The sequence below is a fragment of the Chionomys nivalis genome, chromosome 3 (assembly GCF_950005125.1).
Source record: "Chionomys nivalis chromosome 3, mChiNiv1.1, whole genome shotgun sequence".
Classification (NCBI taxonomy): domain Eukaryota; kingdom Metazoa; phylum Chordata; class Mammalia; order Rodentia; family Cricetidae; genus Chionomys; species Chionomys nivalis.
This window is the reverse complement of record NC_080088.1, coordinates 112,409,038-112,431,295: the sequence shown is the minus strand read 5'-3', so window position 1 is coordinate 112,431,295 and position 22,258 is coordinate 112,409,038. Positions and strand designations below refer to the sequence as shown.

Below are 22,258 nucleotides of genomic sequence, written 5' to 3'. Positions count from 1 at the left end.
AAGCAAGGTATATGAGTCATGCAAGTACCATATAAGGGATTAAACATTCTTGAATTTTGGTTCTGATGGGGTCTTGGATCAATCCCCCAGAGTACAAAGGAACCATGGTACTGTTTATTATGATTCAGTTCACTTGAAAATAGTCCATATTACAAGGCACCATTTGATAGCCAGGGCTTGTGTAGGTTTTGTTTGTTTCTACAGTGCTGGAAACTGAGTTTAGGGCTCAAGACACATTAAGCAAGCCTTTTCTACCACTGAGCTCTATTCCCAGCCTGGTGCCTGAGTTTTGTGTACTGTATCTTTTCCAAGGGAGAGGGTTGGCAAAGAAAAGCACTTTGTTGGACAATTCCTGATTTTGACAGTGTAGCCCAGGTTAGCCTAAAAGTCAAGATCCTACTGCCTCAAGTCTCCATATCACAATGCCAATTCTGTCAGAATTATTTAGTGCTTAAACATTTATTTACTCTGTCACAGCACACATGTAGTGATCAGAGGACAGTTTATAGGAGTTGATTCTGTCTGGTCATGTATGGGCTCTAGGAATTGAATTCAGGTTATTAGGCTTGGTAGCAAGTGATTTTACCTGCTGAGCTTTCTGAAAAGCCCTGTTTTAACTTATTTTTAAATAACTTTTCTACAGTTATAGGCATATTACTTTTTAGAGACAAGGAAAAATGAGAGATGATTGGGGTATCAAGTCAAATATGTTGATTACAATTGTGCTATTATACCTGACATTTAAGAATGCTATTGTTTTGTGTTTAATGTCATTTTTTTTCTTTCAGTGTACTTGTTTGGGGTGGGGAGATGAGGTCTTAATTTGTAGCCCTGGCTGACCTCAAGCCCCACAGCATGTCACTGCCTCAGTCTCTGAAGTGTGGGATACAGGCATGCACTGCCACACACAGTTAGGCTTCTTTATTCTTCTTTCATACATTTTGGGTTTTGTTTGTTTGTTTTAGAGATGGTCTCACCTAGTAGCCCTGGCTTCCCTGAAAATTCACAGTGTAGACTAGGCTATCCTTCTATCCTTCAATCTGCCTGTCTCTGCCTCCCTATTGCTGGTATTAAGGTGAGCGCCACCTTTTTTTTCTCTTTGATTTTTCGAGACCGGGTTTCTCTGTGGTTTTAGAGCCTGTCCTGGAACTAGGCCTTCTAGACCAGGCTGGTCTCGAACTCACAGAGATCTGCCAGCCTCTGCCTCCCAAGTCCTGGGATTAAAAGCATGTGCCACCACCACCCGGCACAAATTGGATCTTCTTTTTTCTTAAAGATATTTACTTGTTATGTATACAGTATTCTGTCTGCATGTAGGCCTGTAGGCCAGAAGAGGGCGCCAAATTTCATTACAGATGGTTGTGAGCCACCATGCTGGGAATTGTACTCTGGACCTCTGGGAGAGCAGTCAGTATTCTTAACCACTGAGCCATCTCTCCAGCTGAGCACCACTATTCTAATTTATCCATTTGTTTTGATAAAACACCAGCCTTGTCTTTCTTCCCTGTCTGTGGTGATTTCTCCCTGGCCTGGTAGGTAGCACAACACACAGCCACTTAGATTTCCTGTCACTGAGGGTTAGATGGCTCCTTTCACAGACAGCTTGGCCTGTATTTGAGTAGAATTATAGTTTAAATTATAAGATTATAGTTTAAATTTAAAAATTTGTAGCCTTTTGAATTTAATAAAAACATATTTAATCTTTACAGAGGTCGGAACAGTAGCAAAGGACTGCCTCAGCCTACGGTGAGTAAATTCCGTGTTATTTATAAAACATAAAGTGTGATTTCTAACCATAGCTCCAATAATAAAGCTAAGAATAAAATCTCTTGAATTTTGCTACAGATGTACCAGTTTAATATAAAGTTATTGATTCTATATTGCTTTTCAGTGAGGACGCTATGAAATGTACAATTTTCTATTAATAGTGTTTGTGTTGTGTATAATACTGATACCAAGTTAAGTGTTCTGATGTTTTGGACCAGAGTTTGTAAAGTTCTTTGGGCTTTTTGTTTGAATTAATGTGCTGTCTGTTTAAACTCCTTTCATTTTTCTCACTTGGGAAACACCTTCTGATTTTCCACCTTTATCAGTGAAGTTAAAATGAACACAAAGACCATAAAATTCCGTATGAGAAACTGCCACTGGTTGGTGTTTCTTGAGACAGGATCCACTATGTAGCCTTGGCTGGTCTGGAACTTATATAGACCAGGCTAGTTTTTTGGGGGGTTTTGTTTGTTTGTTTTTTGAGACAAGGTTTCTCTGTAGCTTTGGTTCCTGTCCTGGAATTAGCTCTTGTAACTAGGGTTACAAGATAGGGTTTTTCTGTGTAACAGTCCTGTCTGACCTGGAACTCACTGTAGATCAGGCTGGCCTCGAACTCACAGAGATCTGCCTGCCTCTGCCTCCCGAGTGCGGGGACTAAAGGCGTGTGCAACCACCGCCGCCCGGCTAACCAGGCTAGTTTTAAACGCACAACGATCTGGTGGCCACTGAAGGGTTTTGTTTCCTTTATTCCCCCTCCCCCCACCTTTTTTTTTTCAAGACAGGTTTCTCTGTCCTGGAACTCTCTTTGTAGACCAGGCTGGCCTCCAACTCACTGAGATGTGCCTGCCTCTGCCTCCCAATTCCTAGAATTAAAGGTGTGCATGACCATATCCAGCACCACTGAGTTTTCAAATAAGATCTTTATTGGTCAGATTGTCTTCCTGAGAGTCAGGAGAACACACCATTGTGTAGTTTCTGCCAGGAATAGTTCTGTTGCCTCGATTCAAACATGCTGAGAGAAGCTGGTAATGCAGTGTGTCCTGCTCAGCACTCCTACTTTATTAAGATGTACTGCATCCCTTTCAGGACATAGATTGTGAGGTCTTTCCTCACTACCCAGTTGCCCTTGGTGCTGGAATTGGAGCGTAGGCTCTTTAATGTGCTAGACAAGCACTCTTCCATCCAGGTACTCTCTAGTCTAGCTGAAAGTTGACTCTTATAGTGTATATTTTTTTAGTGTGGGGATAGTGGGTGAACCTTGATGTAGGTGTGGTAGTCGAAGGGCCACTTTGTGGGCATTGAACTTAGAACGTCAGACTCATTGTGTCTTTACCTACTGAACCGTCTCACCAGTTCCTCTCTGAGTTTTTTATTTGTGTATTCTTTTAAAATGTTGCCCCCCCCTTTTTAAAGATTTTATTTATTTATTAAGTATGCAGTGTTCTGTCAGAAGAGGGCACCAGATTCCATTACAGATGGTTGTGAACCACCATGTGGTTGCTGGGAATTGAACTCAGGACCTCTGGAAGAGCAGCCAGTGCTCTTAACCTCTGAGCCATCTCTCCAGCCCCTTGTGTGTGTATTTTTGAGACAAGGTTTTAATATAGAGGCTGGCTAGCCTGGAAATTCACTGTGTAGACCAGGATGGCCTAAAATTCACAAAGATCCACCTGCCTCTGCCTCCAGAATGCTGGGATTAAAGGTGTGCGCAAGCATGCCTAGATGTGACTAGAGTTTTTAAAGTTTATAATTCTGCAGCCAGTACTGCACTCAAGACAGCATGACATTTCTCTCCCTGGCAGCTGTGCAAATTCTGTCCCCTACTGGTTTGTCTTCTCCAGAGGTTTTTATTTTCTCATATTTGGAGGTGTACGTCTGCTATTTTTGTTTGTTTTATATCATATTAATTATTAATTAGAATAGTTTGATTTCATTGTTTAAAACTTTTACCTTTCTGTTCTCTAAGGAAATAAAATATGATTGTAACCAATTCTTCCTTAATTTATTATAATCCACACATCTTACAGCTAGAAAAGTGATAGCTTTACAATACAGACTGGTAATCGTGTTTATTTTTCAAACTTTCCAGATTTCTTTTGATGGAATTTATGCAAACGTGAGGATGGTTCATATACTTACATCAGTGGTTGTAAGTTAACCATATTATTGGGGGATAAACTCCTTTGGGGTGGAATATTTCATAGAGTTAAAATGTAGAGAGCGAGTCTCAGCCTAATATTTTTAGGTCATACTTAATGAAGATGATTTTTTAAATACATTAGAATAATTTTTAATTTATTATAACTCGGTAAAAATATTCTTGCTAACCCTGCTTTATATATGATAGTGTTTATAGCTGATTCTCTTTTGTATAATATTTTGTTATCTGATGGTAGTGTGGACAGAAAAATATGTAGCTTTAGTATTCAGTTCATATTTTGGAGTTGCCAGGTCTGTACCATATAGAGAATTCAGTGTAATGTTAATGTGTTGAAACTTTATCATTGTTTGTCAATATCCAATACTGAATGAGGTCTTAATATAAAGTGAAATGAAAACACTTGTGATAGTGAGGTAGCACACTATTTTTAAAAAAATTGTGTTTTCTAGGGATCGAAATGTGAAGTACAAGTGAAAAATGGAGGTGTATATGAAGGAGTTTTTAAAACATACAGTCCTAAGGTAATTTTTACTATTTGGTCATCTATGTATGGTCATGCCACTTCAATAGGTCTGAGCTTGCTGTGGATCTATCTGACAGTTGAGCTCATGAGTGTTTTCCTGCTCACCACCCAATCTATCCAGTTTTAAAAACCACTTGAATTTTTCTCTCTCATAACAAATTCTTATTATTTAATAACTGATTTGTATATCTGAAAATACTGTATGTGTTGATGATATGCAACCATTTTCAGCTTTGTCAGCTACCAGAGGTGTGTGCTGGGTTACTTCTCTCTGTTAACACTAGTGTGCTTCAGATACACTATAACAAGAATAGCTTTTAGTTCTGAGGATTTCTAGAATTTGGTTGCATGACAGATTACATTTCTAAACAGGACATGATGGTCAGGTTTTCTCATGATGTTTACTTTTGCATTGATAAGCTAAATATCACAGTAAATATTATTTAATAATGTTTTTAATATTTATTAATTTTTTTTATTTAGTGTGATTTGGTACTTGATGCTGCACATGAAAAAAGTACAGAATCCAGTTCGGGGCCAAAACGTGAAGAAATAATGGAGAGTATTTTGTTCAAATGCTCAGACTTCGTTGTAGTACAATTTAAAGATACAGACTCCAATTACGCACGAAGAGGTAGGCTTTTGTTTCCAAGTCACCCTAGCCCTCCTGGTGTAATAGACTCACTCCAGCAATTACACAGACTTGCTTTTCCCTCCCTTAAGACAGGATCTTGCTTTGTGGCTCAAACTGACCTTGTCCTCTTGTTCCTCCTACTTTTGCTTTCCTGGTGCTGAGGTTGTAGGTCTTTGCCTTCAGGCCAGGGAATGAGATGATCTTTTTTAAATAGGGTAACTTCCTTCCTTCCTTCCTTCCTTCCTTCCTTCCTTCCTTCCTTCCTTCCTTCCTTCCTTTTTTTTTCTTCCTCTTTGTAGCCCTAGCTATCCTGGAATTTGCTCTGTAAATCTGACTGGTAAACTCAGAGATCTGCCTGCCTCTTCCTCCTGAGTGCTAGGATTTTTTTTTAATTCAGAAAATGAGAGTTTTAATGCATTTTGTTGGAAAATATTTAAAATTTAAAAAGAAAATAAATTGGTGCTTTTAGAAGCATAAGTAATTGTAGTATGCATTTTTTAGTTTTTAGATTTATTTAGTGGATGTTTTGCCTGAATGTATTTATGTATGCCATGTGCATACGTGGTATCTCAGAGATCAGAAGAAGGTGATAGATTGTGGCAAGTGTTTTTTGAAGAGGGGCATGTGGGAACTGGCCCTTCATCTTGTGTTTTTGTTTTGTTTGTTTGTGGTTCTTTTCTTTTCAACGGGGTTTTTCTGTGAAATAGTCCTGGCTGTCCTGTAACTTGCTAACTTGCTGGCCTTGAACTCACAGAGATCTGTCTGCTTCTGCCTCCTGAGTACTGGAATTAAAGGTGTGCGCCACCACCTCCCAGCTGGCCCTTCTTCTTGGTAGGCACTTAGTAGCATTGGGAAAGGATCTTTGCAATTCAAAAATTCTTTATTATGTATACAATGTTCTGTCTGCATGTATTCCTGCAGGCCAGAAGAGGGCACCAGATCTCATTACAAATGGTTGTGAGTGCCGGGCGGTGGTGGCACACGCCTTTAATCCCAGCACTCGGGAGGCAGAGGCAGGTGAATCTCTGTGAGTTCGAGACCAGCCTGGTCTACAAGAGCTAGTTCCAGGACAGGCTCCAAAACCACAGAGAAACCCTGTCTCGAAAAACCAAAAAAAAAAAAAACAACAACAAAAAAAAATGGTTGTGAGCCACCGTGTGGTTACCGGGAATTGAACTCAGGACCTCTGGAAGAGCAGCCAGTGCTCTTAACCTCTGAGCCATCTCTCCAGCCCCCAATTCAAAAATTCTTGAATGGTAGATTGTTATTAACTATAATTTGATTTTTATGCTTCAGTTGGTGCTAACAGCTGTTTCTGATACTCGACACAGGAAGCTACAGCCTTTCTCAACACAGTTCTCCCTTACTCGTCATCTTTCCTGTTGCAGAAGCCAGCAGCGATAGGGACTATGATTTGTAATCTTCAAAGCGCCTTCAGTTACCCATGAAGGAGACAAATGCTTTCTTTGTTGCTGCTTTAGAGTCAGTTTTACTTATACTTTGGAATACCAAATAATTTGTATTTATATTTTTGAAAAATTTAATGTTTTTAAATTTGAAAACTAACCTTGGTCAAAGGACAAAGGGGAAAACCAAAACAACACTCTGAGAAGATTCTTGGTTGTAACAGAAACAGCAGTCACTGGTTGTTCTAATGTGTTTGCAGTATGCTTATTTGGGATGTGCTGTGAACTAAGTATAGGACACTGGATGCAAGGTGAACATGTAATCATTGCTTTACTCAACCAGGCCCTATGGCCTTATATTGGGTAGGCAAACCCTACTACTGAGCCCAATCCTAACTCTGAAGTTCTGATGTTTGTTTTGTTGTTTGCTTAGTTGTCGTCTCTCCCCCACCCCATCCCCACAGGGTCTCACTGTGTAGCCCTGGCTGTCCTGGAACTCACTATGTAGACCAGGCTGGTCATGAACTCCCAGAGATTTACCTGCCTCTTTCCCTGATAAAGTTTCATGCCTCTACTCCCCAGAGTGCTGGGATTAAAGGCATGCGCCACCACCGCCTGGCCTGGGCTTGATCCTTTTATCTCAACCTTTTAAAATCATGGAGTGTTCTTAATTAGGGTTTATATTGCTGTGAAGAAACACAATGGCTGGACAGTGTTGGCACATGCCTTTAATCCCAGCACTCGGGAGGGAGAGGCAGGTGAATCTCTGGGAGTTCGAGACCAGCCTGATCTACAAGATCTAGGTCCAGGATAGGCCCCAAAGCTACAGCGAAGCCCTGTCTTGAAAAAAGAAACACTATGACCGTGGAAACTCTTAAAGAGGAAAACATTTAATTGTGGTGGCTTACAATTAAGAGGTTCAGTCTATTATCATCATGGCCGTACACGGTGGCATATAGGCAGACATAGTGCTGGAGAAGGAGCTGGGAGTTCTACATCTTTTTTTTTTTTTTTTTTTGGTTTTTCGAGACAGGGTTTCTCTGTAGCTTTGGAGTCTGTCCTGAACTAGCTCTTGTAGACCAGGCTGGTCTTGAACTCACAGAGATCCGCCTGCCTTTGCCTCCCAAGTGCTGGGATTAAAGGCGTGCGCCACCACCGCCCTGCCGGAGTACATCTTGATCCACAGGCAGCAGATGGAAACTGTGTCAACACGCCTTTCATATGAGACCTCAGTTCTCACGTTTGAGCTTAGGTCTTAAGCTTGCTCTGCAAGCATTTTACCAACTGTGTCTGCCCCTCCCTTCGCTTTTCCTCTTTTTGCCATTTGTTTTTGTTCCTTGTTCATTCTTCTGTTGCTGTTTGACTTGGAATCCGACTTCTGTTTCTTTCTCTACTCTTTCCAGTGTCCCCGTCTGATCTGCATTTTTCATTTTTGTTTTCCTGATCTTCGTATTGTTCCTCCCCCGCCCCCAACTCCACCGAGGTCGTCATACAGGCTAACCATCAGCTGCCACTGCCTGTCCGCCAGTCTCTAGTGATTAGTGATCTTACATTTGTATTGTGTTCTTTGTTTTGTTGGTTTTTTTTTTTCGAGACAGGGTTTCTCTGTGGTTTTGGAGCCTGTCCTGGAACTAGCTCTTGTAGACCAGGCTGGTCTCGAACTCACAGAGATCCACCTGCCTCTGCCTCCCAAGTGCTGGGATTAAAGGCATGCGCCACCACCGCCCGGCCTGTTCTTTGTTTTGATGACCTCCCTGTGTTTTAGGATTATGTGGCTTGCTTGTCTTTCATGCTGCTGCTTTACTTTTCTGTGCCTTTGTGTAGTTGTGATTTACTAGGATAATGGGTCAGCAGATTATTGGACAGTAGTGTACAAATTTTGATTGTAACAGTGTTGTGTTTCTTCATTCATGTGTTGGTTGCAACTGCTGTCCTGTATAGCTAAAGGTTAGTCTTATCAGGAGGCAGGCTTTGCACAGATATCTACCTCCTCTGGCCTTTCACAGGAAAGCTTGCTGACACTTAGCCTAAATCATTTTTCCTTCTGCAGTGGAGTTTTTCAGAACTGATGTTTTAAAAGAGCTACATGTCATTCTGGATTTGGTACTGTAGCAGAACATTGTTTATATCTAATGTCATGCTCAGCTCTGATGCTCACACTAGTATTATGTGTCTCATCTCATTCAGTTTCTGATTGCTAACCACTCCCATTAGAAGCAGACAAAAAAAAAAAATCACTTGTGCTTATGAACCACCACATTCAGTAAGAGGTAATGAGGAAGTAGCTTTTTTTTAAATTGATATTTATTGAGCTCTCCATTTTTCTCTGTCCCTTCCCTGCCTCTCCCCTCTCTCCTTCAACCCTCCCCAAAGGTTCCCATGCTCCCAGTTTACTCGGGAGATCTTGTCTTTTTCTACTTTCTACTTCCCATGTAGATTAGATCTATGTAAGTCTCTCTTAGTGTCCGTATTGTTGTTTAAATTCTCTGAGATTGTGGTTTGTAGGCTGGCTTTCTTTGCTTTATGTTTAAAACCACCTATGAGTGAGTACATGTGATAATTGTCTTTCTGTGTCTGGGTTACCTCACTCAAAATGATGTTTTCTAGCTCCATCCATTTTCCTGCAAAATTCAAGCTGTTGTTATATTTTTTCTGTTGTGTAGTACTCCATTGTGTAAATGTACCACATTTTTCTTACCCATCTTCGATCGAGGGGCATTTAGGTTGTTTCCAGGTTCTGGCTATGACAGACAAAGCTGCTGTGAACATGGTTGAGCACACGTCTTTGTGGCACGATTGAGCATCCTTTGGATATATACCCAAAAGTGGTATTATTGGCTCTTGAGGAAGGTTGTTTTCTAATTTTCTGAGAAATTGCCACACTGACATCCAAAGCGGTTGTACCAGCTTGTATTCCCACCAGCAATGCAGAAGTGTTCCCTTTTCCCCACAACCTCTCCAGCATAAATTGTCATCAGTGTTTTTGATCTTGGCCATTCTTACAGGTGTAAGATGGAATCTCAGAGTTGTTTTGATTTGCACTTCTCTGATGTCTAAGGATGTTGAATATTTCTTTAAGTGTCTTTCAGCCATTTTAGATTCCTCTGTTGAGAGTTCTCTGTTTAGGTCTGTACTCCTTTTTTTTTTTTTTAATTATTTGTTCTTTTGGTGTCCAATTTCTTGAGTTCTTTGTATATTTTGGAGATCAGACCTCTGTCTGATGTAGTATAGTGAAGATGTTTTCCATTCTGTAGGCTGTCGTTTTGTCTTGTTGACCGTGTCCTTTGCTTTAGAGAAGCTTTTCAGTTTCAGGAGGTCCCATTTATTGTTTCTCTCAGTGTCTGTGCTGCTGGGGTTATATTTAGGAAGTGGTTCCCTGTGCCAATGCGTTCAAATGTACTTCCCACTTTCTCTTCTATGAGGTTTAGTGTGGCTGGCTTTATGTTGAGGTCTTTGATCCATTTGGACTTGAGTTTTATGCATGGTGTTAGATTGGGTCTATTTTCATTCTTCTACATGTTGATACCCAGTTATGCCAGCACCACTTGTTAAATATGCTTTCTTTTTTCCATTTGATACTTTTTGCTTCTTTATCAAAGATCAGGTGTTCGAAGATGTGTGGATTGATATCCGGGTCTTCTGTTTGGTTCCATTGGTCCTCCTGTCTGTTCTTATGCCAGTACTAAGCTGTTTTCAGTACTGTAGCTCTGTAGTAGAGTTTGAAGTCAGGGATTGTGATGCCTCCAGAAGTTCCTTTTTTAAAAAAATTTTTATTTATTTATTATGTATACAATATTCTGTTCGTGTGTATGCCTGAAGGCCAGAAGAGGGCACCAGACCTATTCACAGATGGCCGTGGTTGCTGCGAACTGAACTCAGGACCCTGGGAAGAGCAGGCAACGCCCTTAATCGCTGAGCCATCTCTCCAGCCCCCTCCAGAAGTTCCTTTATTGTACAGGATTGTTTTGGCTATCCTGGGCTCTTCCATTTGAAGTTGAGTACAGTTCTTTCAAGGTTTTTGAAGATTTTGCTGGGATTTTGATGGGCATTGTGTTGAATCTGTGAGCAAGCAGCTTTAGAGTAACTACAGCTACCACTTACTCCACCTACAAATTTGATTCTCTTTTCTCTGGCTTTGTGGAAGGAGTGACGAAGCCTACATCTCCCCTCCGTAGAGTTAAGAGGGCAACTTTTTGGAGTTGGTTCCTCCTCATTGTGGGCTCTAGGTATTGAACTCAGCTTGTTAAGTGTGAACCACCATCTTGGTTGTCTTTTTTTTTTTTTTTAAACAACTGTATTTTAAGTGCGTTTGTGTTAAATTCTTCTGGAACTGGAGTCACAGACAGTTGTAAGCTGCCATGTGGGTGCTGGGAATTGAACCTGGATTTTTTTTTTTTTAATGATTTATGTGTATGTGTATTTTTTGGTTTTTCTTTTTTTCTATTTATTTATTTATTTTTAAAAAAGAAAACAGTCTTTTTTTCGTTATACATACCAATCCAAATTATTTACTTTCGTTTTTCAAGATAGAGTTTCTCTGCATAGCCTTGGCCGTCCTGGAACTCACTGTAGACCAGGCTGGCCTTGAACTCACAGAGATCCATCTGCTTCTGTCTCCGAGAGAGCTGGGACTAAAGACTTGTACTACCACTGCTCAGCAGACATCATCACAATTTTTAGTTAATTGGCTCATTTTTATGATTAGAACTCACTCTGTAGGGCCTGGAGAGATGGCTCAGAGGTTAAAAGAACTAATTGATCTTCCTGAGTTAATTTCCAGCAACCATATAGTTGTTTACAACCATCTGTAATAAGATCTAGGGTCCTCTGCTGGCTTGCAGGGATACACGCAGGAAGAACCCTGTATACATAATTAATAAATAAATCTTTTTTTTTTTAAAAGAACTTATTCTGTAGCCTAGACTAGACTCAAACATGAGGTGAACTTTCATTTTCTGAGTTTAGATTATAGATGTGGCTACGAAGCCTGGCAAAGATTCCATACTGTGTTCTTTGAGGTCCTGCTTCAGAGGACTATCTCTGCTTTAGCCATTTAGTGCCAAGTCTCAATTTTATAATAACAATAAAAAACAATTCTTGAACAAGTTTGACTGTTGTTTTGTTTTATTTCCTCCCCTTCTTTGAGGCAGCTTGAAACTCACAATGTATTTCATGCTGACTCAGTCACTTGCATGAGCCAAAAAGTCTGGTGAAGTTGAACATTTTCTCCAAGAAAAAAAGTTCACTTGAGTTTGAGGAGCAGAATATAAATGGGGCAGAAGAAAAGGGTTTCCTTCCAACCACCACCAGGTGGCATCAGTGTTCCAACCCACAGATGCTGGTTTGTGGGCAATACATGAAAGTGGGGGTTAAGTATAGACCTTCCCTCCCTCTAATATGGAGGCCTTTATAAGTTGTGTGTTTTATAAGGCAGTGGGTGGGACACAGAAATAACTCTTTTTTCCTTGTCTAATAACTTTCCATTTACTTTCTGTGGCCTTAACTTCCTCAGAACTAGCTACCATGTGTCTGTCACTGACTATGATACTGCATCTTGCTTTTATAACACTTAGGTCTTGCTGTAAACCACAATAGAAAATTGATAGACTTTCAGTTGTGGCAGGGACTTGTTCTGCTTGTGACTAGAATGTGACTGGGATTCCTGGGCACCAGCAGTGATGCTTTTAAAGTTCACACTGCTATGAAAGAAACACTGTACATTGATTGTACAGGTGGGACCGTTCACTCTGCCATGCTGACTGATGCTCAGAGTGTGGAACAGAGCACTCAGCTCTTGCTTCACTTTAGATCATGAGAGTATGTTGTCCTGAAGTCTGGTACTTGGGGCTGAAGCCTTTCTTCAAACTGGCTTTAGAAAACTGCTTGCTTTATGACGGAGTGCCATTCCTTGTGGTCTTTTGTGTCTTTCTTGCTCTCATTTTCGCCTTGAAATAAAAGCATACTGCTAAGTTAGCATACTGCTAAGTTACTAACTCATTCTTTTTATAGTACGCAGTAGTGAACATGAAGCAGGCTAGGCAAAAATGTCCTCTTAGTATAACCTGCATCCATGAATAGCAGTGGGAGTCTGGTTCTGGGAACCTCCACAGGCCTGGTCACTCCTGTGCTGTTTCTGAGTAGGCTTCTGTCTGATGCTGCTCAGGATTGGGACACACATACAATGTGTGTGTGGGTTGGTTTTGTGACTGACACCCCCCCCCCCAAGTGGTACTTGGAGTGGAGCTTTTGGTTCATTCCTAAATTTTTTTGTTTTTGTTTTTTTCGAGACAGGGTTTCTCTGTAGCTTTTGGAGCCTGCCCTGGAACTAGCTCTTGTAGACCAGGCTGGTCTCGAACTCACAGAGATCCACCTGCCTCTGCCTCCCCAGTTCTGGGATTAAAGGCCTGTCCGCCACCTCCTTGCTCCCTTTCCTTCCTCCCTTCTTCCATTCCACCCTCCACCCTGCCCCCCACACTCCCAATATGCTGTCAAAGATGTGTCTTAATTGTGGATCTATTTCATGAAAGAGAACTTGAGCCCACTGCTAGCTTGAATGCACTCCGTGCTTCACAATTGGAGTAATGAGAGGAAAAGCTTTCACTAGTCACCTGTGCTGTTGTTGACTGGATTATTGTTAGTTATTTAAATAGCCCAAAGTCATTTTCTCATGATTACTGGTCTTTATCTTAGTATTACCTGTCTGTTGTCATCTTTACAGATGCTTTTACCGACTCTGCTGTCAGTGCCAAAGTGAATGGCGAGCACAAGGAGAGGGACCTGGAGCCCTGGGATGCAGGGGAGCTCACAGCCAGTGAGGAGCTGGAAGCCCTGGAGAATGATGTGGTGAGTGCCATCTGTGATGGCCCAGCGTGCTTGGTAGACCCCAACTATCAACAGGTCTGTGTCCTAGGGAGCGCATGAAGAGCAAAGAATAAGAATAAAAAAAGCATTTCTTTTGTCATTGTTGTCTTCTTTTTTTTTTTTTTTTCTCTTTTGTTTTTCAAGACAGTGTTTTTTTTTTTTTGGTTTTTCGAGACAGGGTTTCTCTGTGGCTTTGGTGCCTGTCCTGGAACTAGCTCTGTAGACCAGGCTGGTCTCGAACTCACAGAGATCCGCCTGCCTCTGCCTCCCGAGTGCTCAAGACAGTGTTTTGCTGTAGCTTTGGAGCCTGTCCTGGAACTTACTCTGTGGACCAGGCTGACCTCACACTCACAGAGATCCACCTGCCTCTGCCTCCTGAGTGCTGGGATTAAAGGCATGTGTCACCACTGCCCGACTTTAAAAGGCGTTTCTTCTTGAATTGAGAGCTCAGCACTCATAAAATTACTTGTTTGTGATAAAATAGTGATAAGCAATTTACTACTGGAAACTAGAAGAAGTTAAGAGATAACAGCCTGTTTTCTTTTGAATGCCTATAATATAGGCAGCCTAAGGCAGGTACTGTTTAACTGTGTGTTGGCTTTTCTAGAGATGAAGTCAAGTTGGCCTTTTTGTCTGAGAAAAAGAAAATTATTAAGATAAAATTTTAGATTGGTTGTGGCATCTATGGTGTCAGCACTCAGGAGGTAGAAGTAGAAGAGTTAGGAGGGTTAGGAACAACCTCCACTACAGAGAAGGTTGAGGGAAGCCTGAACTCACAGAAACAAACAAACAAAATAAACAGCTACTTGTGCTGTTACCGTCTTTAATCTGAGGAGGTAGAGACAGACAAGTTTGTCTGTCTACATGGCAAGTTTGAGGCTAGCCAGAGCTAGCCAGTGAGGTCCTGCCTTGGGGTGAAAAAATAGCAACCACAAAAAAATAATTATGTTACATTAAAATTAAAGCATTGCCTAAATTCCTTGAACTTAAATTAGTATCGTTCTCTACAGAAACTTGTTTCTGAAATGTGTGTACATCTTGAATTGTTTTTGGTTTTCTTCTGACATGCCATCTACATGTCATCTAGGCGTTATGATAGAACATAGAACTTTTTCAATTTTATTTTATTTTAGGTATATGGGTGTATTGCATGTATATCTGTGCACATATGCCTTAGAGGCCAGAATAGGGTATCAGATCCCCTAGAATTGGAGTTACAGATAATCGTGAGTTTCCATGTGGATGCTGGGGATTGAACCTGGGTCCTCTGGAAAAGCAGTCAGTACTTATAAACACTGAGCCATCTCTACATTAGAGCATAGAGATTTAATGTTAAGCTGAGCCATGAATAAGGTTAAGTAAGCAAAGAACCTTGTATTGTGAACAGAGAACCCGAATTTAGTATCTAAGGCATAGTAATGTAGTAAATAGTATCTTCTCTAAGAGCTTAGCTGGCTAATAGAACAGAACTGCCCCGGATGGCTAGCATGGTTAATCTTCAAATTTTCAAGATTCACCTAAACTTACTATAATGGTTTTCAAATGTGTATCACTGCCCTTTGTGATGGGAAGCTGGTACACTTTTTACTCTGTTAGGTGATAAGTTCCTTGAGGTTTTGTGGAGAGAGTAACACTGTTTATTAAAAATTAAAATTTAAAATTAAAAAATATTAAAATAAGCTGTGGTTTATTCTATCACTACTACTACTACTAAGAATTGACTTAGATGATTGTGGTGGTGCATACCCCTTAGTCTCAACACTTAGGAGGCAGAGGCAGTTGGATTCTTAAGTTCAAGGCCTGCTTGGGTTGCACTGTGAGACCCTGTCTTTTTAAGAAAAAGAAAATATATAAATTAAAAATAGAACATTTACCTTGGTCCTAATATATCTATAATACATGCAAATAATTGTGTTTCAGGCTATTTTTATTATTTCTGTAAGTAGGTACCCATTATGAAATCATGAATTTCTTAATAGAAATGCATTACTACCAAAAATTAGTATTCAAATGGGAAAAATACCTAATATACTTACTCACAGAAAAACCAAGTTTCAGAGTAGCAATACTGTATTTTTTTAAAAAATATTTATTATGTATACAATATTCTGTCTGTGTGTATGCCTGATGGCCAGAAGAGGGCACCAGACCCCGTTACAGATGGTTGTGAGCTACCATGTGGTTGCTGGGAATTGAACTCAGGACCTTTGGAAGAGCAGGCAATGCTCTTAACCTCTGAGCCATCTCTCCAGCCCCGCAATACTGTATTTAAATTAAAAAAATACATATTGTGTGTGTGTACAAATGAGTTTATATACACGTAAAGACTAGAAGAGGTCATCAGATTCCCTGGAGCTGGAATTGTAGGGTGTTGAGAGCTGCCATGCAGGTGCTGCAAATCCAACCTCATTCCTCTGCATGAGTACTGGATCTCTTTTGTTGTTACGTTTTATTTTATTTTATTATTATTACCCTATTTTTATTTATTTATTTTTATTTATTTATTTTTTTTGCTGTGAGGACTAACCAAAGAATTTATTCTGATTAAATGTCATAGTTATCACTAGACATGCAGAGGGTTTTGAAGCTGCGCTAGGCTTCTGCCAGTCTTGACAAGATGATTTTCTTTTTCTTAATACATTTTTTATAGATATTTATTGAGCTCTACATTTTTCCCTGCTCCCCTCCCTGTCTCTCCCCTCCCGCCTTCACCCCTCCCCCAAGGTCCCCATGTTCCCAATTTACTCAGGAGATCTTGTCTTTTTCTACTTTCTACTTCCCATGTAAGTCTCTCTTAGTGTCCGCATTGTTGTCTAAGTTCTCTGGGATTGTGGTTTGTAGGCTGGCTTTCTTTGCTTTATGTTTAAAAACCACCTATGAGTGAGTACATGTGATAATTGTCTTTCTGTGTCTGGGTTACCTCACTCAAAATGATGTTTTCTAGCTCCATCCATTTTTCTGCAAAATTCAAGCTGTTGTTATTTTTTTCTGCTGTGTAGTACTCCATTGTGTAAATGTACCACATTTTCCTTCTCCATTTTTCGATCGAGGGGCATTTAGGTTGTTTCCAGGATCTGGCTATGACAAACAAAGCTGCTGTGAACATAGTTGAGCACATGTCCTTGTGGCACGATTGAGTATCCTTTGGATATATTCCCAAAAGTGGTATTATTGGGTCTTGAGGAAGGTTGTTTTCTAATTTTCTGAGAAATTCCCACACTGATATCCAATGGGGTTTACCACCTTGCATTCCCGCTAGCAATGCATATTACTTTTCTTCAAAGTTTCTTGGTTGTTAGGATTTTTTTGTTTGTTTTAGACTAAGTTTCTCTCTGTAGCACCGACTTGCTCTGTAAACTTGGCTGTTCTTGAAATCAGATCCATCTACCTCTACCTCCTGAGTGCTAGGATTAAAGGCTTGTCCCACCACACCTGGCTTAGCAGTAAGAGCTCTTAATCTTAAAACCTTTGTCTTAAGCCTGAGAAATTCCTAATAGTTGTTACTTACGTGCCTTGAAATTTGAACATGTTTAGTTTTGGTGGATATTTTTCTGTTTAGTATGGTGTATCATTGAGATTATAGAAGTCATAGTCTTCCAATTTGAGAGAAAGAGAGAGAGAGAGAGAGAGAGAGAGAGAGAGAGAGAGAGAGAGAGAGAGAGAGAACACATGTGTACCGTGGCGTGCATGTGGAGTCCTAAAGACAGCTTGTGGGAGTTAGCTGTCTTCCTTCACCACATCCTCTGGAAAAGTAATGTGTGTTCTTGACCACAGAGCCACCTCTCCAGCTTTAGCCTATCAGGATTTCAAAGTACAATTGGACATGGGAAAAGTGTGTGGCAAGTCATCTATTGATACCTGTCTCTGGAGATTCTTCTGTATTTGCCCAGTTCTTCCAGAAGAATACAGCCCATGTTTTGAGAGTGGCAGTTTCCTCTTTCACTGATGAAGGGTAACGGTGTTGAGGTTGGAAGTTAGGTGTGTGGAACCCATAGCTATTGCTGAGATCCCTCCTGCAACTGTTCATGGCAAAGAGTTTTAAAACATAGCTTGTGTGGCATTACCCCATTTGCTTTCCCATTCCTTTATGCTGCCCTTCCTTACTTGTCTAGGGGAAGGGACAGTGGAAGGGCACAGTATTGTTCTGGCATGGAAATCCAGTAGGAAAGATTTTGGCTGCTTTTTCTTTCCCACATGTTTTGGCTATCACAGTGCACCTCTTGTTCTTCTAAGGCCCAGTTTAGCGATGGAAGTGGGGAAGGCTGTTAGCACAACTGAAGGGGAAAACTTTGACCCAGAGGCCCTGGATTCATGATGGTCTAAGTTTTTCTCATATCCTCTCAGATAACTTATGTAATCACCTACTAATCTACGAGGACAATCGGTGTAAGAAGAGTTTTTTTCTAAAGAGTTGTTTGCTTTTGTTTTTTGAAATAGGGCTTTTTTTTTTTTTTAACCGTAGCCCAGGCTGTCCTTGAACTCAAAACACCCTCCTGTCACAGTCTTCTAAGAGCTGATGTGGCAGGTATGAGCTATGTCTAGCTTTCTTTAAAAGATTTCTAAAGGCAAGTTTGGTGTTTGTGGAAGAAAGGGGTGGTGTTAGGTCCAGCCAGTACAGTTTGTTATATGTTTTTGCAAAAATTGGTTGTAGCTGAATTAAAAAGTTACATTTTGACAAATGATCTTCATTTTCCTTCTAGTCTAATGGATGGGATCCCAATGATATGTTTCGATATAATGAAGAGAATTACGGTGTAGTGTCCACATATGATAGCAGTTTATCTTCATATACGTAAGTTCACAAAGTTCTCTTTTATTCTAGCTAATTTGTCTTCATTGGCTTAAATTACATTATTGAATAAATGTTTCTGTTTTATTTTTACATTACACATCAAAACAAAATCAAAGCTGTTGCTGGTGGCACACACCTTTAGTCCCAGCACTCAGGAGAAAGGCAGGCGGATCTCTGAGTTCGAGGCCATCCTGGTCTACAGAGTGAGTTCCAGCTTGGCCAGGGCTACACAGAGAAACCCTGTCCCAAAAAAACCAAATGAATGAATAAGTAAAAAATGTGACATTTGTTTTTGTTAACTATTTAGACTTACAAACTCACATTAAAACAAGGGATAAGTTTTTTTGTTTTCTGGTCAAAATACATTTTGTCTTTTTAATTTGTAAAAAAGTTAAATTTAGGGGCTGGAGAGATGGTTCAGAGGTTAAGAGCATTGCCTGCTCTTCCAAAGGTCCTGAGTTCAATTCCCAGCAACCACATGGTGACTCACAACCATTTGTAATGAGGTCTAGTGCCCTCTACTGGCCTGCAGACATACACGCAAATAGAATATTGTATACATAATAAATAAATATTTTTAAAAAGTTAAATTTACAGGGATAGGGTTTGCACGAACCATTTCTTGAAATAGTAAATGTTCTATGTAATAAAAAATGCATATTTTGATTTATGATAACAAGCCCCCTTACTTTAACAATGTCTCTGGTGACCCCATTCTCTAAACTTTCTTAATAGTTGTATGTGATCCATAACAGAAGTATGGCATTGAAACGAGCACTCATGTCTTCTTTTCTTTGTTTAGGGTTCCCTTAGAAAGGGATAACTCAGAAGAGTTTCTAAAACGGGAGGCAAGGGCAAACCAGTTAGCAGAGGAAATTGAATCCAGTGCTCAGTACAAAGCTCGTGTGGCCCTTGAGAATGATGACAGAAGCGAGGAAGAAAAATACACAGCGGTCCAGAGAAACTGCAGTGAGCGCGAGGGGCATGGCACAAACACTAGGTATTTAAAGAAAACTCCAATGCAGTGTTTCAGACACATTCACCGACTGTGTGAGAAGATGTAGTCCAACTGTTTCCTCTTTCATGAAGCTTAGGTAGAAAATGCTGATGGGTTTGTCGTAAGATTCTTTTAGAGAAAAGGTCATGATCATCTTGATATTATTTTTGGGGATGCAGCTCTCTGGAGTCAAGTGTCAAATATAAGAGGACCCAGCCCAGACACTGAGGAGCTCCTTAAAATAAGGGTCAGAGGGACCCAGTGACTTGGCCCTACACTCTGGTTTGCAGGGTAAAAGTCTTTTCAGAGTACTAGGGACATCTGGAGTGGGAATGCACTAGAATTCCTGTGTAGTTCAAGAGCCTCACCAGGAGGTGACATTTTTGATAAGATAATGGGGCCTGTTTGCCACCTGCAGTGTGGGAATTTATTTTTCACCTCTGCAGAAACATGAGCCTGTAAGAGAGTCTGGCCTCTTCAGGTGGAAGCTAAGAACCCAGGAACAGTATTTTGGATGCCATGGTACAGGTGGCAGAAGTACTTGTATGCCATATTTGAAGAGTGACTTGTAGGTAACAGTAAGGAAAAAACACACTCTGAGTCAGAGAGCCCTTTCTGTGTGACAGTATGCAGCTGAGAGAAAGTGGTTAACTGCTAGACTGACTGACTGTGAGAAGGCTGGAAACCAGGGAGGCTTGAGCCTTACTTGGAAATTCAGCTTTTCTGATGGTTGTTCTGAGAGCACGTGAGCTAGAAACAGTGTGAAGTAAACTTGGAGAAATGATGACTCAGTGGTTTTGTGCATTTGCGGGGCTTGTGTGTCTCTCACTTATTCATAAACATGTTGTTGAACATCTGCCACATTGTGGGTAAAACAGGAGCTCCATCCTGTCTTCAAGGTTTTACAGCTGAGGTTTGTGACTTTTCTAATCATCATGGAGTGTCAGGGAGGTGAAAGTTAGCACAGCTTAAGCTGCTGGCGGGAGGCAACCCAGAGCCACGAGGCAGTGTGGTGGCTGCTCCTCTCCCTAATGTACCTGTAAATGTATTTTTTGTTTTGTTTCTTTTTTGGTTTTTAAAGACAGGGTTTCTCTTTAGCTTTGTAACTTAAGTGTATTTTGTTAACCCCGTACTTTTTAGCATAAATGACTTATAGGATCTCTTATTTCCAGGGAAAATAAATATATTCCTCCTGGACAAAGAAACAGAGAAGTCATATCCTGGGGCAGCGGGAGACAGAGCTCACCACGGATGGGCCAACCTGGACCAGGCTCCATGCCATCAAGAGCTGCTTCTCATGCTTCAGATTTCAACCCGAACTCTGGTTCAGACCAAAGAGTAGTTAATGGAGGCAAGTATTTTGACCAGATTTGTTAATATTATTGATCAAATATAGAGATATCTAAATATTTTAAGAGTTTACATAGTGGATAGGAATGTGCATGCCGTATTTGGATTTTGTGGAGTAGTATTAATGTATAACTTAGTTTTGTTTTGTGGCTATCAGATAGTATAACATCATATATGTCTTTGGCACATTTAGAGGGACAACACGGTCCTGAGCTGTTGCATCTCTCTCATACTCATTTGGTCTAAAAACACTCCACATACAAATTGAAAGTTCTTGAGGAGGTTCTCTATTTTAAAAACTGTGGTTAATAAAGCTGTAGGCATAGTTCATGTGGAAGGCATCCTAGTAAATGCAGATTCATTTTTATTAACTGTGATAGATTACCATTCTGTTTACTTCAAGGGAGAACTTAGGGTAGTTTATAATATCAGACATGAGCAAGAGTCAAATGAATAAAATCATGTGAGAATTGGGGAAAATACAGCACAGAACCTTTGGTTTCTGAGGGAAGGTGTTAGAGTGCAGCAGTTTGGACCTTTAGTAGGAAGGCACTTTCTGTAGTGTCTTCTGTCGGGTGAGTACAGATTATAGGTGTTAATAGACATCTGGTAGACTGAGTAGCATAGATGAATTATATGGAAATATGGTAATTGACAGCAGTAGTGTGTTGTTACTCAGGGAAAAGAATGTACAGCCGGTTTCAGGTGTTGAATGTTAGAACAGTGCAGGCTGGATAAGGAGGCTCACACCTGAGGCAGAGGGATGAGCAGTCAAGCCAGTCTAGGCTACAGAGGGAGTTTGAGGCCAGTCTGGGTCATGTGTGACCTCATCGTAAAGAAAGGAAAGGAGGAGAGGAATTTCAGATGTATGAAAACAAGGCACGGTAACTTTCTAATTTTATCTCCAGAATTCCTTTCCAAGTAAACCCTCTTGAGTATTTTCTCTACCTAGTAATGGTGGAAATTTCTTTGCTTACCGAGTAAAGATTTTCAGTTGTTTATGAATAGATTTTTCAAGTTAAAAATTTGAAGGGAGCTGAAAAATGTGTGATATACAAGTGTGTGTAGCCCCCTAAAGCTAAGCACCAGGGAAAGGACCACACAGTGCCTGGCCTGTGCCCTGCAGTTTGCAGTTCTTTGCATTGGTATAGCAGGCTGTAAATACATGGGGCCCTTTCTAGTGTGTTGAAATAAGATTTGTTTTACAAAAGTACCCAGTGCTATTACTCCAGCATTCTAGAAAACAGTAGAAGGTTTTATTCTACCTAAATGGGACTTGATTAATAAGCTTTGAAACTGAAACTGTTCAAATGTAGAACTTATGAAAATCTCAGGTGAACATAAGAAAACGGCTTTTTACATTAGATTCAGTATCTGCTATTTCTTTTTATTGTTCAGAGCTAAAACCAGTAAAGTAGATGGCCTTCCTGAGCAGGAGTTAATGTGTTTATTGAGGGAAATGATGTGTGTGTGACATTCTCTTCACAAGTGATGGCTGACAGTGGCTGAAGAAGTGGGGCTACTAGGCAGAGTCTTAACTGTCTTCTTCAGTAGTATGTGTAGATCCTAATTAACCCTTTGGGAACGTGGATTCATTTAAACAGACTTAATTTTAAGGAGGTTAAAGTAAAATGTGAATTTGTGTGAGTTAAGTTATGCTAAAACTTATCACAAATCAAATGACTGTCCTCAAAGGGTTAAAATGTACAAGAAATCATTTTTGTCATTTTACTTTTTTTTTCTGTTTACTTTTTCCCTCATTTTTTT

The 22,258-nt window shown here is 40.3% G+C and overlaps 1 protein-coding gene across 9 annotated transcripts in view; it reads left to right on the top strand.

Moving 5' to 3' along the window:
• The window catches only part of Atxn2 (ataxin 2), an 83,012-nt gene that overhangs the window by 24,257 nt on the left and 36,497 nt on the right, over positions 1–22,258 (top strand). For all 9 annotated transcript variants that reach the window (XM_057764167.1, XM_057764158.1, XM_057764165.1 and 6 more), the window contains exons 2-9: positions 1,710–1,746; positions 3,857–3,916; positions 4,378–4,449; positions 4,935–5,085; positions 13,210–13,334; positions 18,053–18,144; positions 18,947–19,144; positions 20,314–20,492. In XM_057764167.1, the coding sequence (XP_057620150.1) occupies positions 1,710–1,746; positions 3,857–3,916; positions 4,378–4,449; positions 4,935–5,085; positions 13,210–13,334; positions 18,053–18,144; positions 18,947–19,144; positions 20,314–20,492 (914 nt within the window). The remainder of the gene's footprint in view (positions 1–1,709; positions 1,747–3,856; positions 3,917–4,377; positions 4,450–4,934; positions 5,086–13,209; positions 13,335–18,052; positions 18,145–18,946; positions 19,145–20,313; positions 20,493–22,258) is intronic.